General features: G+C 37.0%; 1 protein-coding gene across 2 annotated transcripts; it reads left to right on the top strand.

Annotated features, from left to right (window-relative positions):
- The first annotated feature begins 3997 nt into the window (after positions 1 to 3997).
- Positions 3998 to 7848, top strand: LOC129717394 (uncharacterized). 2 transcript variants are annotated; one of them, XM_055667278.1, is made up of 7 exons: positions 3998 to 4123; positions 4496 to 4586; positions 4643 to 4846; positions 6992 to 7156; positions 7214 to 7334; positions 7399 to 7504; positions 7575 to 7848. In XM_055667278.1, the coding sequence occupies exons 2-6, from the start codon at positions 4554 to 4556 to the stop codon at positions 7491 to 7493; spliced, it is 618 nt and encodes a 205-aa protein (XP_055523253.1). In that variant the 5' UTR covers positions 3998 to 4123; positions 4496 to 4553; the 3' UTR covers positions 7494 to 7504; positions 7575 to 7848. The 2 variants fall into 2 exon arrangements, with proteins under 2 accessions (XP_055523253.1, XP_055523252.1); XM_055667277.1 differs by lacking the exon at positions 3998 to 4123 and adding an exon at positions 4256 to 4318 and having other exon boundaries at positions 4496 to 4577.
- Positions 7849 to 14528: the final 6680 nt, after the last annotated feature.

Here is a 14528-nt window from a genome sequence, read left to right as displayed (position 1 = left end):
AAAGTCAACACCTTCACGATTTTTGTGATGCACTTTATTATTCCCCAGGACTTCCACCGCCACCATCAGTTATACGAGCCGAATAAAAAAGTTAGTGAACATTGCGCTTTGAGAAGAGATCTGGCACCTCTGATATGTGAAACCTAGTTGCCAAATTGGCGGTTTTTTCATCGCTTATCTCTCCCTCCGAGGATCTCTACTCCGAACCACTTCGCTTAGAACGATTCCATCGGTGTTGGTATCGTCACAATGATTTGTAGTGGTATTGGTAACGTTTTTCATGCGCCTGCTCTAGTTGATGCAGTGTATACAGCATTGGTTGCTGATAATTGAGGTACTTTTAAGTTTATTGAAGTATCACCTGATCGATTCACTTTCAAGAACCAGATAATTCAAAAACAACATTGAAGCAATAATACTAAGAGAAGTCATTGGATATGTTAAATTTTGCATTTAACTATGATGTTACTGTTTATTTGTTTGTCGATGTAATTAAGCAAAAACATGTATAAACATCACGTAGAGAAAAATGAATAATCATCAGTTAATAGTTTAACTATCGCCTTACTTATTGAAAGTTTAAGCTTAGCTTAGCTTAGTTCTGACTGTACATATCAATGGTTGCTACTTCGTGATGGGTCCGAGCCATTCAAGATGCACAATGAATCAACTGAAGAAACGACTGGGAGTGGCCATTCCTCCTCACTATGCATCATTCAATGACCTGATGTTTTATAGACCAATAACGGCGCCGGCCACGTCCTTACAGTTATTCCCCAGGACTTCCACCGCCACCATCAGTTATACGAGCCGAATAAAAAAGTTAGTGAACATTGCGCTTTGAGAAGAGATCTGGCACCTCTGATATGTGAAACCTAGTTGCCAAATTGGCGGTTTTTTTCATCGCTTATCTCTCCCTCCGAGGATCTCTACTCCAAACCACTTCGCTTAGAACGATTCCATCGGTGTTGGTATCATCACAATGATTTGTAGTGGTATTGGTAACGTTTTTCATGCGCCTGCTCTAGTTGATGCAGTGTATACAGCATTGGTTGCTGATAATTGAGGTACTTTTAAGTTTATTGAAGTATCACCTGATCGATTCACTTTCAAGAACCAGATAATTCAAAAACAACATTGAAGCAATAATACTAAGAGAAGTCATTGGATATGTTAAATTTTGCATTTAACTATGATGTTACTGTTTATTTGTTTGTCGATGTAATTAAGCAAAAACATGTATAAACATCACGTAGAGAAAAATGAATAATCATCAGTTAATAGTTTAACTATCGCCTTACTTATTGAAAGTTTAAGCTTAGCTTAGCTTAGTTCTGACTGTACATATCAATGGTTGCTACTTCGTGATGGGTCCGAGCCATTCAAGATGCACAATGAATCAACTGAAGAAACGACTGGGAGTGGCCATTCCTCCTCACTGTGCATCATTCAATGACCTGATGTTTTATAGACCAATAACGGCGCCGGCCACGTCCTTACAGTCAGTTGGGAATATCGTCTGTTTCGTGCAACAACGGCACACCTCAAAATTTTTCATTTTGGATTTGGATGTCAAACGATGCGGTTCAGTTTTATCTCACAAAAACTTGTTTCAAAATTAACAAAATATCTAGAGTTATAAGTAGATTTGTTTTTGCGATTCACATCAAAATATACTTTAAAAGATGGTAGAAGAGATTTAAACTCATACAACTTGCTCATAATATGTACATAACAGACTCAAATAGGTCGGAAGAGTATGGAAAGTTTGAAAAATTTAAGGTTTTCTTGAAGAGGAAAAATGATTCTAAACGAAAATTTCCGAACCCGTTTCTCTCGAAACTATGAATTTCGTGTTGTGCCAGTGCCGCACGAAACCTACAATAGGGAAAGAATGTTAGAATGCAGTCTTTGCTTTGTTAGAGACCGGGTATACCTCTGCATCCCTACAAAGACCACGGATGGGAGTTTTGTTAGTAGGGTGGGTTTCCGATCAGGATTCGCTTTGATAAGTGATATGACCATAATTCATTTAATTAATTATAACAATATAAAAATAATCATTTACCTATAAAGTGGGATAAATGAAAATGTATTAAAATACAATAAAAAAATAAGAATATGTAAATAAGATTTCGGTTGACTTCCTTTCAAAACTGAAACTTTCAAATTTTTAACGTACAACATGCAAAAAAAGTTATAGGAAAATATTCGTAAAACAAATGGAGAGTGTGCGTTATGGTTTGCTGAAATAAAATAGATGAATTCATATAAAACTATTTCATGTCAATAGCGGTTGCTCTGCTGCTTACTGCGGCTAAAAGAATATATATTGAAATAAGTTATTACTATTACATTGCAGTGCTTGCTCAGATGTGTTGCTCCCTTCTCCAACCATTCACTGCATGGAGTCATCCGAACAGATAATCCACACATTATATTACATAAGCTCACATCAATTCCAACGCAGTTCTAATTTTCTGACAAAAATCTACACGTTCACCGATCAAATTTGTTACGGCCTAAAAACATACAAGGAAGAGCTTTGATAACATTCTTCCACAGCTGAAATTATAATGTGCAAGGGTATAATAAAAATGTTACGCAAAAAAATAGTAAGTGAACTATTATAAGAAAATCCACGAAATGTCAACGGTGGTTGTTGTGCTGCTTTCTGTGGCTGAAGAAATTAATTTAAATAAATTGTCACTATTGGGAAGAAAACTTAACACTATATGGTTCGTACGTAAACCGGCGGCAACGATAGCAAACACAGGCACAAGAATTTATTTCTTCAATTTTCAGCCATGCTCTTTGGAAACAGATGTGTAAATGATTCTTGTAACCTGCTATACGACGCAAGAGTTATCTATTAAATAGAAAAACTGGCAAAGCTCCAAGTAATCAAATCCATATGAATTTAAAAATGTAGATACACATATACGCCAAATCTCAAATCGTCAATGTCTCAAATTTGTAGTCAATGCGCTCAAAAATAAGACATATTATTTTTTTTATTCTCGCTAATTTTCCGTCGGTCTAGTTCCGCCACTGTTGTGGCCAATCACCGACGCTCAGGGAAGCGACTCCACACCCAGGACCCTAACTCACGACCCGTTTATCAACGGACCGGCGCCAACGGCTTTACTTCCTCATGCGATGGAAGGCGTGATCCCAGAGATTTTTCGCCTCAGATAATCTCCCGGTGTCGGCTAGGATTGAATCTAGACCAGTTGGGTTGGTTGTGAGCGGATCACGCCACCTCACAACCATCGACAACTATGTCGGCGGTGGGATTCGAACCCAGGCGTCGAGCGTGGTTGGCGGAGACGTTACCGTAACCACACTAGGCCCCCGCTCTAAAAAATAAGACATATTATATAACACATTTGTTCAAATTTTGAACTTCAAAACTTCTGAACTTCAAAAGCTAGAAAAATCGAAAAATTAGAGCAAAAGTTCCCGGTTAGCCGGAATATTCACGTAAGAAAACACACGCTTTGCGCCCCCTCGTCACTAGTACCTATAGTTAATAGTTTAACTATCGCCTTACTTATTGAAAGTTTAAGACCAAAAAAGAGATAAAGCAATGGCAAAAAAACATTAATATGTTTACATATATTCTGCAAGTAAGAATTTTTCCATCCAACATTCTTACACACCAAAATTTCTTGTCATGGTTCAGCAATTTTTTTTGCTGGAAACATACCAGCAAACCACTTGTTTACTGATTAACAGCATTTTTTTTCAAATAATTGCTGTTATTCAGTACCACGATTTACTGAATTCCGTTCAGTTATTTATTTTTCACTGTAAACCAGTATTTCATTGATCAATTAACTGAAAACCAGTAATCGATTCAGTGATTCACGGAAAAACAGCAAAACTGTTTGCTGAACACAAAACAGCAAAATAATGTTTGCTGGAAACCAGTGAACAAATCGATATGTCGAAAGTTTTACATCGAGCTGTCATTAAGTGAAAACCGCCAAACCGTTGTGAAGCTGACGCAAGTATGAAAAGTGTGTGTTTAAAAAAATACTCCTGAAAATGGCAGCGGAATTGCAGCAAATTGTTAAAATACTGCAAAACAGAGATGGCTTCGACTGGGAGATGTTGTTCCGTAAGTAAAGTTTATTTTTTTCACAAAATTTCATATTTTCAGCACAACTAAGCAAAGATGGCAGATGAAGTACAGTGTTTTTTTTTTTGTAAACAATCTGTGGAAGGATATGTCGATGGATTGCAACGTCATTCAAAAACTCACATCGACAAAAATGAGTTGTTCAAAATATTTGAGTTCTGAAGTTGAGAATAGGTAGGGGCGTAAAATTTTAATTGCACTGGTAAATGTGCAGATTTTAAGCATTGAGAAATAGGATCGTTGATGGAGAACACTTTAGTCGCTGAAGTGTCCAATCCGAACAGTTTTCTGGTGTACATATATATTTTTGACCGTACTTTTTACGTTTTTATTTTTTTCCCTTTTTTTTAGTCATCCAAGCACACATTATAAAAATATTATTGCCGTTTCATTGGTAAACAAATATGATATGCTGAAATCGGAGTTTGCGGAGGTACCCCAGGTTCTGTCGGATTAAGATGTTCATTTCAATATCGAGTATAACATGTTTTTTTTTAGGCTGTGTGGTTTTACCCGCACGGAAGAGGATACGGAAAGCATTGTGGCAATCTACACTACCATATTGAATATATGGTGAAGAAGCACGAAAAGCAGATCCGTCAGAACAAAGTTATTCCTAATGTAAATATCAACTTCAATGCATCAACCAGCAATGCCACAGGAACCAGTTTGGAAACTACTGAGGAAAACTTGATAGAAATCGTAAGTTCTTTTTCATACTTTATGTTGCTCGCTTATAACGTTTCTCGAAAAACTGACCGGGCGAGTCATATAACAATCGACATAGTTTTAAAACATTTGATGGGGGCTATTACAGGAGACGACAAGTGGCGAGTTTCTAGTCTGACCAATATGGTATTACAGATGGCGAGTCGTTGACCCAGCTTCATCAGCCAAGTTTCATTTGCGTTCTGCAATACAACATTTGGCTCGTCTCGTCAGTGACTGAACACGAGGCGAGTTGATCGCCTCATCTTCTGTAATAGGGCCCCGATGTGTGTGTGTTTATACAAAAGCTCGATTTTCTCTGTGATGACAACCACATTTGAACATTCCAACGCTCTTGTTCTCTTTCGAGAGTTCGCTTTTGAAAGCGAAGCAAAAAGCTGAACGGCCCCTAGAAGAATTTCTGATATAAAACATTTATTCGATTTTGTTATATGTTTTATTATACAAACAGTACCTCTATGGGAAAATCTTCGATGTGGTGATTGTACTTGCATTGCAGATATAACATAGTATTGTTATATAGGACCGTGTTTGCGATAAAGTCAGTTTCATATCGTCCTGATCTTAATTTGCAGAAGGGTTTTAGCAGCGGCTTTTAGCTCCTACATAGATATTTTCATGAAAATTTCAATCAGCAGTTAAATTTACCAATGCCTTCGCGTCACTACCCATCGAAATTGAAAAGACCATTCAAATCATGCAGAAACATTGTAAATCTGACAAAACTAAGCGCAAACTATATCACGTAGGATAAATTCAAGAGAAGAGTATTGAAAAGACTAGTCGATTTTTTCCCGAGTAGCTGTCCAAGAGTCCATCCATCCGAGAGTTATTCAAGTTATAGACACTGATGCAAGCTTAGGTTAATTCGAGGACTGTTCTTAGTTAACACGTGAAAAAAATGTGTTCGACACAACTTTGGCGGCAATCAAAAATTACGTAACGCTCATAAGGGGGATAGAGGGTATCCTTGAGCGTTACCATCCTTTACATAGGGGCTAAGACAAGACAGCTGGCTTCTTATTTTTCTTTTCGTAACGGCCGTCATCCCCGTCGAAATTTTTTTGAACGTTCCATACCGTTGATGCCGGAATGATTATTTTTAACAACTTCTGCAGGTCAATGAAAATAAAACAAATTAAAATTGCAATATATAGGCGAATAATACTCAATTCTTATTTATTATTTCATGTTCAATAAAGCATACTTCTATTATCAAATTTTTTCTTCCTAAGTTTCTTGGTACCCAAATTTTTTCTTTCTAAGTTTCTTGGACTGCAACCGAAATAGTAATAAACGATAAATCAATGCATTTTTAAAGTTATAACAGTGAAATACATTACTCGGTAATATCATGTACCTTGCATACTTTTGCATGATTATTTATGAACAATTATAATAGCTAAATTATGACTCTCCAGCATCACTGCTTTACAGTGAAAAGTAACCTCGTTGTATTTTCTACGTGACGATTGCGTTATCGAATTCAGCCAATCAGCAGCCGGTTCAAATTAGTTGAATGTAACGGTGACCAGCTGTCACGTCTTGTCTTAGCATAGGGGAGGTAAGATCAACGTTACATAACAAAAAAATCTCTTAAGAGACTCTCCAAAGCGAGCATTTTTGTTTAGCAAATTCTTCTACAGCGTTACGTAATTTTTATGGGGGGTAGTTGCTGGCGTTACGTTTTGTTGCATATGGGGGGTAGGGGTCTAAAAATTGGGTTTTTTGCGTTACGTATTTATGGATGTCCTTTTTTGTTTATTCGTGATTATTCAAAATAATCTATGCGTCCTAAAGAATGATATCTTAATTCTTTTTTAATTTTTTAAAGTTATTTCAATGAGGAAAACTATTCCTTTTTCTTGATTATACAGTTTTTGTTTTTTCATATGTATTTGAATTCGTACCTTAAAAACTAGAAGTTCACAAAGTTGCAAACAAAACGTGAGGAGATGTTTGAACGTACATACAAATTAGAAGTTTTACAGCGTAAGCGAAACAGAAAAGAAACTTTTCCGAAAAAATTAATAAATAAAAAAAATTTAAATTCCAATTAAAATTTGCGGGCAATTTTTCGTTTCCTTTTTTTCGCATCTTAATATTTGTTATTTTTAGGTTGAAAACCTTAAATTCATCGTGCCATCCGACGAATCCCTAGAGATGATACGAGCAAACTGGATAAAGACCTTCAAAATTCGCCAAGAGCATCGCAGAAAAGTTACCGAACCCGAGCTAATGTTGGAAATGTTCCCACTTTCTACGGCGTTCAGAGGAGCCTTGGTAATTTTGAAGTGAGATTTTTTTTTCTATTTTTATTAGTCATGTGTCTTCATATAGATTAACTTGGATTTTAATGACATGTTTCCATCCGCTAATCCCAACATCGAAGGTGAACTAGATTCATTGCAGATCAAAGTTACCAATAGATTTGCCCACCTACACTCAACAATACCGGATCGTAAGTCACCGTTATGTTTATTTAAAAAAAAACGCATTAATCCAAATTAATTTGTTTTTTTAAGATTTCATCCGCAAAGGGAAAAAAATCCATCACGCGGCGCGAAGCGGACAAATGACGGTTCACAGAAAGTTAATAACCTTCTGGAGAGAATTGTAGAGTGGATTGATGTATGTTATTTCTTCAATGAAAAAAAAATGTGTACTGAATTTACAGTCAAATAATATTCTCTATTTTCAGCCAGAAGAAGATGTCGAGCAGTATGCTCAGAGGTATAAAGCCACGAAAAACCCAGTCCTAATTGTGAAGGCCCCCATATACAGTTCAGGAGAAGGGTACGTTCGTATAGGAAAAAACGTTTTCTATGCGGGCTCCGAATTACCCATTACTTTTTTTACTTTGATCAAATCGCATTATTACTTCAATACGAAATTCGAGCCATCACTCTCGAATTTTTACTTTTTTTTTACTTCAACTGTACTCAAGATAACGAAACCTACAGCCACCGCTAACAGCTTCCTTTTACAATTGAAATAAAAAGTTAAAACTTCTTTCGTAATAATTTTTTTTTAGTTCAAACTATTGTTTCATTTATTTTTAATGTTCGTTCACAATGTTCTGTAATTTTTATTTTCATTTTATTTTCAGTTATTATTGGAAGTACATAAAGAAAATTCAATAGTGCGTGGCTACCATATTCTGGTTAAGCATTCTATTACGCCCGCGCACATTCATAGTTAAATTACAGTTAAGTTGGATAATGTTGAAATAAAATAAAGAATATAAAAAATATCAACTGTAATTTGGCTGTGATTCTGCGGGTGGGCGAAAGCTAATGCCTGAACAAAACATGGTGTTCAGGCCCCTACTGGTTAACCAGTAAATCAATTTTTGTTTTGCTGGACGTTCAGCAAAAAATAACAATAACTGTAAAATCAGCAAAATGTACTCTGACTCTGACACACACCAAATTTAATTTGCTGGAAACCAGCAAAATTTTGCTGATTTTTGGTGTGCTGTATTTCCAGCAATCTGTCCAGCAAAATGAAATTTGCTGATCAATCAGCAATACTCAATTGCATAAAAATGACAGATCGCTTGCTGTATGTTCAGTAAAACAAAATACTGTTTGCTGGTTAGCCAGTTATTGTTTTTGCTGGAGTTCAGCAAGATTTAACACACCAAATTTAATTTGCTGGAAACCAGCAAAATTTTGCTGATTTTTGGTGTGCTGTATTTCCAGCAATCTGTCCAGCAAAATGAAATTTGCTGATCAATCAGCAATACTCAATTGCATAAAAATGACAGATCGCTTGCTGTATGTTCAGTAAAACAAAATACTGTTTGCTGGTTAGCCAGTTATTGTTTTTGCTGGAGTTCAGCAAGATTTAATACCGCTTGCTGATTTGCAAGCGTTTTGACGGTATTTTGCTGAATTTTCAGCAATGTGAATTCATGTTTGACGGACTATTACTGAATTTCCAGCGAACGTCCGTCAAATTACTGAAATATCAGTTCAGTGGGAATTCTTCGTGTAGATTTTAATACACATTGGAAGTCGATTTTTGTTAATTATTTATTAACCTTTCACCATGTCACAAAAATAAAATTGCTCCTCGAGTAATGTGTCGCCCAGTCGAGCTTCGTAGCCGCAAGGTTACAGAGTCAGCTTTGACAAGCGAATGGTGATAGGTTCGAATCTTAGTAGAACCAAACCATTCGTTCGCAAAAAGGACTTTAAATATGGGTTTATTCTCAGGCTCTTCCACACAAAATCTTCTCTCCAGATTTCATAACCTCTCGTCTAAAGCTTCGATAATATCATAGACTATAGCACCTCTACGCTGTTAGAGTGATAGCTTGCAGGAGGATATGATAGAATCGATAAGGAAGAAAGTAGGTTACTAAATCTGAATGAGAAGACAAAAAGTACTATAACTTCCCTCCAAACTTAGTAACCACTGATCTAAAGCTTCGATAACATCATATAACGTGCTATTTATATGCTTTTAGAGTGATAGCTTGCAGGAGGATATGATAAGGTCGATAAAGAAGGTAGTAGGTTACTAAGTCTGAAAGAGGTTACTTCTCAATAAGTAGCACTGCAAAATGGTAAAAAAAAACAGAAATGTGCAAACAGCAAAAACGTCCGAACAATGCCACAATAGATCAAACAACTACTGGTCGCAGTGGGGTCCACACACAAAAAAAACGTGTCGCCCAAGTCCGATTCGTTCATCCGATTTCCTTTGGCCATATTCCTTCACTGAACTAAAGAAAAACAAGATTAATTCACTACGCTTTTCACTTTTTATTCACTTTCACTATTTAATTCTATCACTTTTCACTTGCAAATACGTATTTCGGCACTGACATAGTGCCTTCGTCAGTGCTTATTTGGACTGTGGAGAAAATAGCGAAATCCCAAGAATTTTATACCTAATTAGGTAAACGACTGGGGCAAATTTTAACTCAGAAAACGTAAACAACTTGAGTTAGGTAGAGAAATGTGCGGCCTGGTGATCCATGCCTTGTCAGGGAGTTTTCGGTAGAAATTTAAAAAGCCAAGAGAATTGATTACCCTGATCTCTGTGAGGGAGGGTAGCTGGGTTTTGTTTGAAAATTTCTAAACTTTCAGCGACATCTAATTTCCAAGGGGATGTTACTGATCGAACTAGACTAATGTTGTCGGTAGTCATAGCGTGATCTTCATGAAATAGCCTTTTGTCGTCTTTTTTGCGCGCGCACATGCCTTTTTTTACGCGCGAGGACCAAAAATATTGTTAACAAGCACCATTTCATTTTGACAGTATATTGCCTTCTAAATATTCAGTAATCGAAAGAAAGATTCCTGAATGTCGGTAAACCAAAACGTATTGTTGAATTTTCAGTACACATTTAAATTGCTGAAATTTCAGTACATGGTTTTTATTGTTGAATTTCAGTAAAGATTGCTGAATCTGACTTCGAGAATTTGGTGTGTAGAAAAGAGAAAAAGCTGTTTTTTATAAAAACGTTCGTGTTCGCACTACACAAACAGCGCGTTTCGGTAACAGCTAGGGTTTGCAATATTCCCGGGAATCGATCTCCCGGGAAACGGGAATGGAAAATCGCGTTTCCCGAGAGATTTTAAATGAAGTTCATCAATAAAAGGTAACAAAAAATTGTTTAAAATTTCATTCTCAATTCGCATGAGAAACAAAAAAAAAACAAATGAAATACAAAACATATTCAAGTTAACGTCAAAAATTCGTGTTGTAGCATATATTTGCAGAAGAGGAGAATTAAGGGTCTTCATGTCGTCAAACAATCGCTTCAGATCCGCTGACAATTTTCCGTTAGGCTCAAAAATGTTATTTCCTTTTGTAAAACTTTGCTCAAGTCTGCTGAATCACCGCTGATGTCCAATTTCTAGAATACTTTCAAATCACCGATTACAGCTTTTGCTACACTTAATTGAAAACTGGTGTCAAAATCTTTCAGTTTGTTAAAGAGAAAACTGAGTGTTAGACAGGCATTGGACGCGGAAAATATTTGCTGTATTCGATACGGATTTTTTGAGCAAAACATTTTTTGCACTGCAGTAAATATTTACTGTTCACTTGAGGTAGCAAACCTATTCGCTATTTTTTTTTTCATTTGAATATACATATTTGCTATGCTATTGTGATTTTTTTAAATAAACTGCGTCTCAAATCTGGTTTTCATTGACAGAACAACATTTCAAACCCTTTTGGAGTTTATATCATTATTGATTAGAACGTAAGCTTCCGAGGAAGAAATTTGGTTAATTAACTATACGTTATTTCGTTATTTCGCCGTTCGGTGGTTTTCTGTTGACGAGACAAACCGGAAGGAAACGATAGAATACTAAATAATCACTTCAATACGACTCAAAATAAATCAGTCTTAGAGCATTTAAATGCTTACTAATTAACATGCAAAGATGATTTTTACGTTGAAATACTATACTGACTTTGAGTTTTATTAAATGATTTATTTCAGGTCGCACCAGTTTGACGCATTTAATTTCATTGCAATATTGCATAAGAAACTATAGTGAATCTTACAGAATTTTTCGCGAAACTCGGGAATCCCGGGATCCCGGGAATCAATATTTCTGTTCCCCGTTCTGGATCCGGGAATCCCGGGAAAAGCTATTTCCGGGATTGCAAACCCTAGTAACAGCTCGAGTCCACCGGAGACATTTTCCCTTTCTTTTTTTGCCTATGATGGATGCCGGGTGACAAGGCTGTGGGAAGAAGAAGCGTAAGGGGCCGTTCGTAAACCACGTGGTCATAAAGAGGGGGACTAGGGGGTTTGTCAGAAGACCACGCACGGGGGTTAACGAAATGACCACGTGGTCTTTTTTTCTTGACTTGATTTATTGTTGCCACCAACTCAAGAATGAAGCTTTTGCAATTTAGAAATATAGAATGTACTTAAAGTCGGAATATATCGTTTGCTTGTCTTTCAGTCACGCGCACGACAGACAAAAGCTACTGAAATTGTCTTTTTCTCAAGCAAACTCTGAACCTGAGGTACACTAAAGTTTGTTTTTTTTTGTGTAGCAACGCAAACACTACTGTTCTAGCTACTAGTTACCTTTGCCTTTAATCCTCCACTCACCTGGTATGAAGTCAGTCGTAAGTAGTCCTGTGCGCCGCCACGCCGCGTCGCCGCCGCCGCCGAGAAAATTTTTAATGCGCCGCTGAGGAAAATTTTACGACGCCGATAGTGATTGTGTATGCTGGATTTTTTCCTGATTATAAAAATACCGCAAATAGCCGATAAGGGAACGCTTGTATATTAAGTAATGCGGTATTTGGCAATTCTCAATTCCCCCTTCGTTAAGTACACACAAAAGTTGGACTGTGCGTAGCCACGTCAATATTGCGTCTTTATAGAGCATTTTATGTACTGTTTCGGAACCAGTGCAACGAATGTGTGTTGTTCAAATCTCATTTGGTGCTCTAGCGAATGTTCAATGTATTGGACGGCTCAAAATCAAAACACTTTTGAAGTATTGATTTGTACTGGTATTGGTAATGTTTTTCAGAATGCTGCTATCGTTAAAGCAGTGCAAGCAATAATTAATACTGATGATCTTGGTACTGAATAGGTTAATGCAAATATGAACTGATCGATTCACTATCATGAATTCGGTCATTCAGAAACATCATTGAATCAATAACAATTAAAAAGACATTGGATTTGTTTAAAACATTTTGCAACCAGCGACGATTCTGGTTTTATTCATATGCATTCGGTTCCACGTTACTGGCACCAGCGTCAGTAAATTCTGTTGCAACAAAGCTGTTCCGGTTGCTGACGGTGATTAGGGATGCACGAGCCTTTGATACGCACCGACTCGTGAAAGTTACCAGCGGTTTTTTGAGCGCCCCAAAACTGATCGTTAGCCCAAAACCGAAGTCTACCGAAACACCACGATTTTGTGTATAATATACATATTCTGATTTCGATCTCTTCATTACGCAACTGTTGCGTTATCCTTTCGACGCATTTGTTGTGCAAAGCCAGAGCATTTAATGTGCGTTTTAAGAGGACACATCGGATGATGTAAGCTTGAACTTTTGCGTGTACGCTCAGGAGAGGGGAGCTGAGCGTGTATTTACGAATGTTCCCTGAGTGTAAATAATTTCAATTTCTGGAAATTTGATACAATATTTGACTTATAATATTTAGAATTAAGTCTTTTTTATCGAATAAAATCAAAAATATCACTGTCACCATCAATAATTTGCACGGAGCCAGTTTGCTTCGAGAGTATTGTTTCAGTTATCATAACATAAGTTTATAAATATATCATTATTTTTTATTTTTATGCAAACGTATGAACAGTCTGAAAAGGTTGAAAAAATTTATGGAAAATAGTGGTTTCCTATTAATTTTTAGGTAGAGACTTTAGTTTTTTTTTAGAATACTAAGATTTTTCTGGAGATCAATATGCGGGAATTCACTGCAAATTTTGCGCAAATTACATATTTGATCATATTGCGCTGAAACAGAGATTTTTTGTAGATAGTTTTGTTTTTCAACATCGATTATAAGCTTTTTGCAAAAATTCACGATGAATTCTCGTTATTTATCTGCTTGAACGTTAATGCATCGACAAGAACCCAATCGAAAGCATCTTATCAGAAAGTGGCCTACTTCCACTACACCTAATCCTAAACAGAAAAACAATTCACTACGCTTTTAAACAACTAGCTAGAGGAATACTACACACAGGATCCCACCTCGTTAACACAGCAGAAGACCTGCTAAGTGAACTCGACATACCGCACACAAACATCGAAAAGGAAAACTCCTTCGACACATTAGATTGGGAAGAAAAAATACTCCCAGTAAACACAGGAATTCCAGACAAACTTCCTCCAAAAGCGAAACAAATCAAATTCGACGAGCTCCGCAACACAGAATACCCGCACCACATTGCGGCATTTTCGCACCGGTAGCAAATACTGCAATCTGCCTTCCTTCGCACTTATCAATATTCAGCGCGGAAGCGTTCGCCATGGTGAACGCACTAGAAAAAAACTTCTACAGAATTAAACGTCATATTCAGCGACTCGAGAAGCGTACTAGAGGCGGTCATCAATAACAACTCGTACCATCCATGGATAATCAGAATTAGAAAATTATTACACGAAAAGCAAGGAAATACAGCCCTGTGTTGGGTCCCAGCACATGTAAACATCTACGGCAACGAAAAAGGTGACTCTCTAGCAAAAGATACCAATCGACATAAAGATACCTTTCGACGATTTCAAACGGATAATTAACGAAAAAATTATATCCACCTGGTGCAACACATGGACACGCTGCACCAACAAACTAAGACGCATTAAAAACACACCCTTCGAATGGAATACCTCATACTCGAAAGATAGATCAATGAACAGGGCCATCACCAGACTAAGAATTGGCCACACCAGACTCACACACGGCCATTACGCAAAGAAAGAGGACCCCGCTATGTGCCCGACCTGCGGCACGAGAATCACAGTACAGCACATTCTCATCGAATGTCGAATCTACGACACAGAAAGAAAAAACTGCAACCTCAGCACATCGCTACAAGAAATACTGGGCGACGATATCAACAATCTAAAAAAACCATCGAATTCATAAAAGCGACAAACCTACAGGCATCAATCTAAAAGGCACAGC

This window comes from Wyeomyia smithii, chromosome 1, assembly GCF_029784165.1.
Source record: "Wyeomyia smithii strain HCP4-BCI-WySm-NY-G18 chromosome 1, ASM2978416v1, whole genome shotgun sequence".
NCBI lineage: Eukaryota > Metazoa > Arthropoda > Insecta > Diptera > Culicidae > Wyeomyia > Wyeomyia smithii.
The sequence above is the reverse complement of the archived record's forward strand: the minus strand, read 5'-3'. Positions and strand labels throughout refer to the sequence as shown.

What these genes read in the sequence shown, in the direction of transcription:
- LOC129717394 (XM_055667277.1), top strand. Translation starts at nt 4,278, where the DNA reads ATGAGTTGTTCAAAATATTTGAGTTCTGAAGTTGAGAATAG. An exon ending in AGTTCTGAAGTTGAGAATAG is followed by an intron (nt 4,319 to 4,495) that starts GTAGGGGCGTAA and finishes CCTTTTTTTTAG; the next exon opens with TCATCCAAGCACACATTATA. An exon ending in AGGAAAACTTGATAGAAATC is followed by an intron (nt 4,847 to 6,991) that starts GTAAGTTCTTTT and finishes TGTTATTTTTAG; the next exon opens with GTTGAAAACCTTAAATTCAT.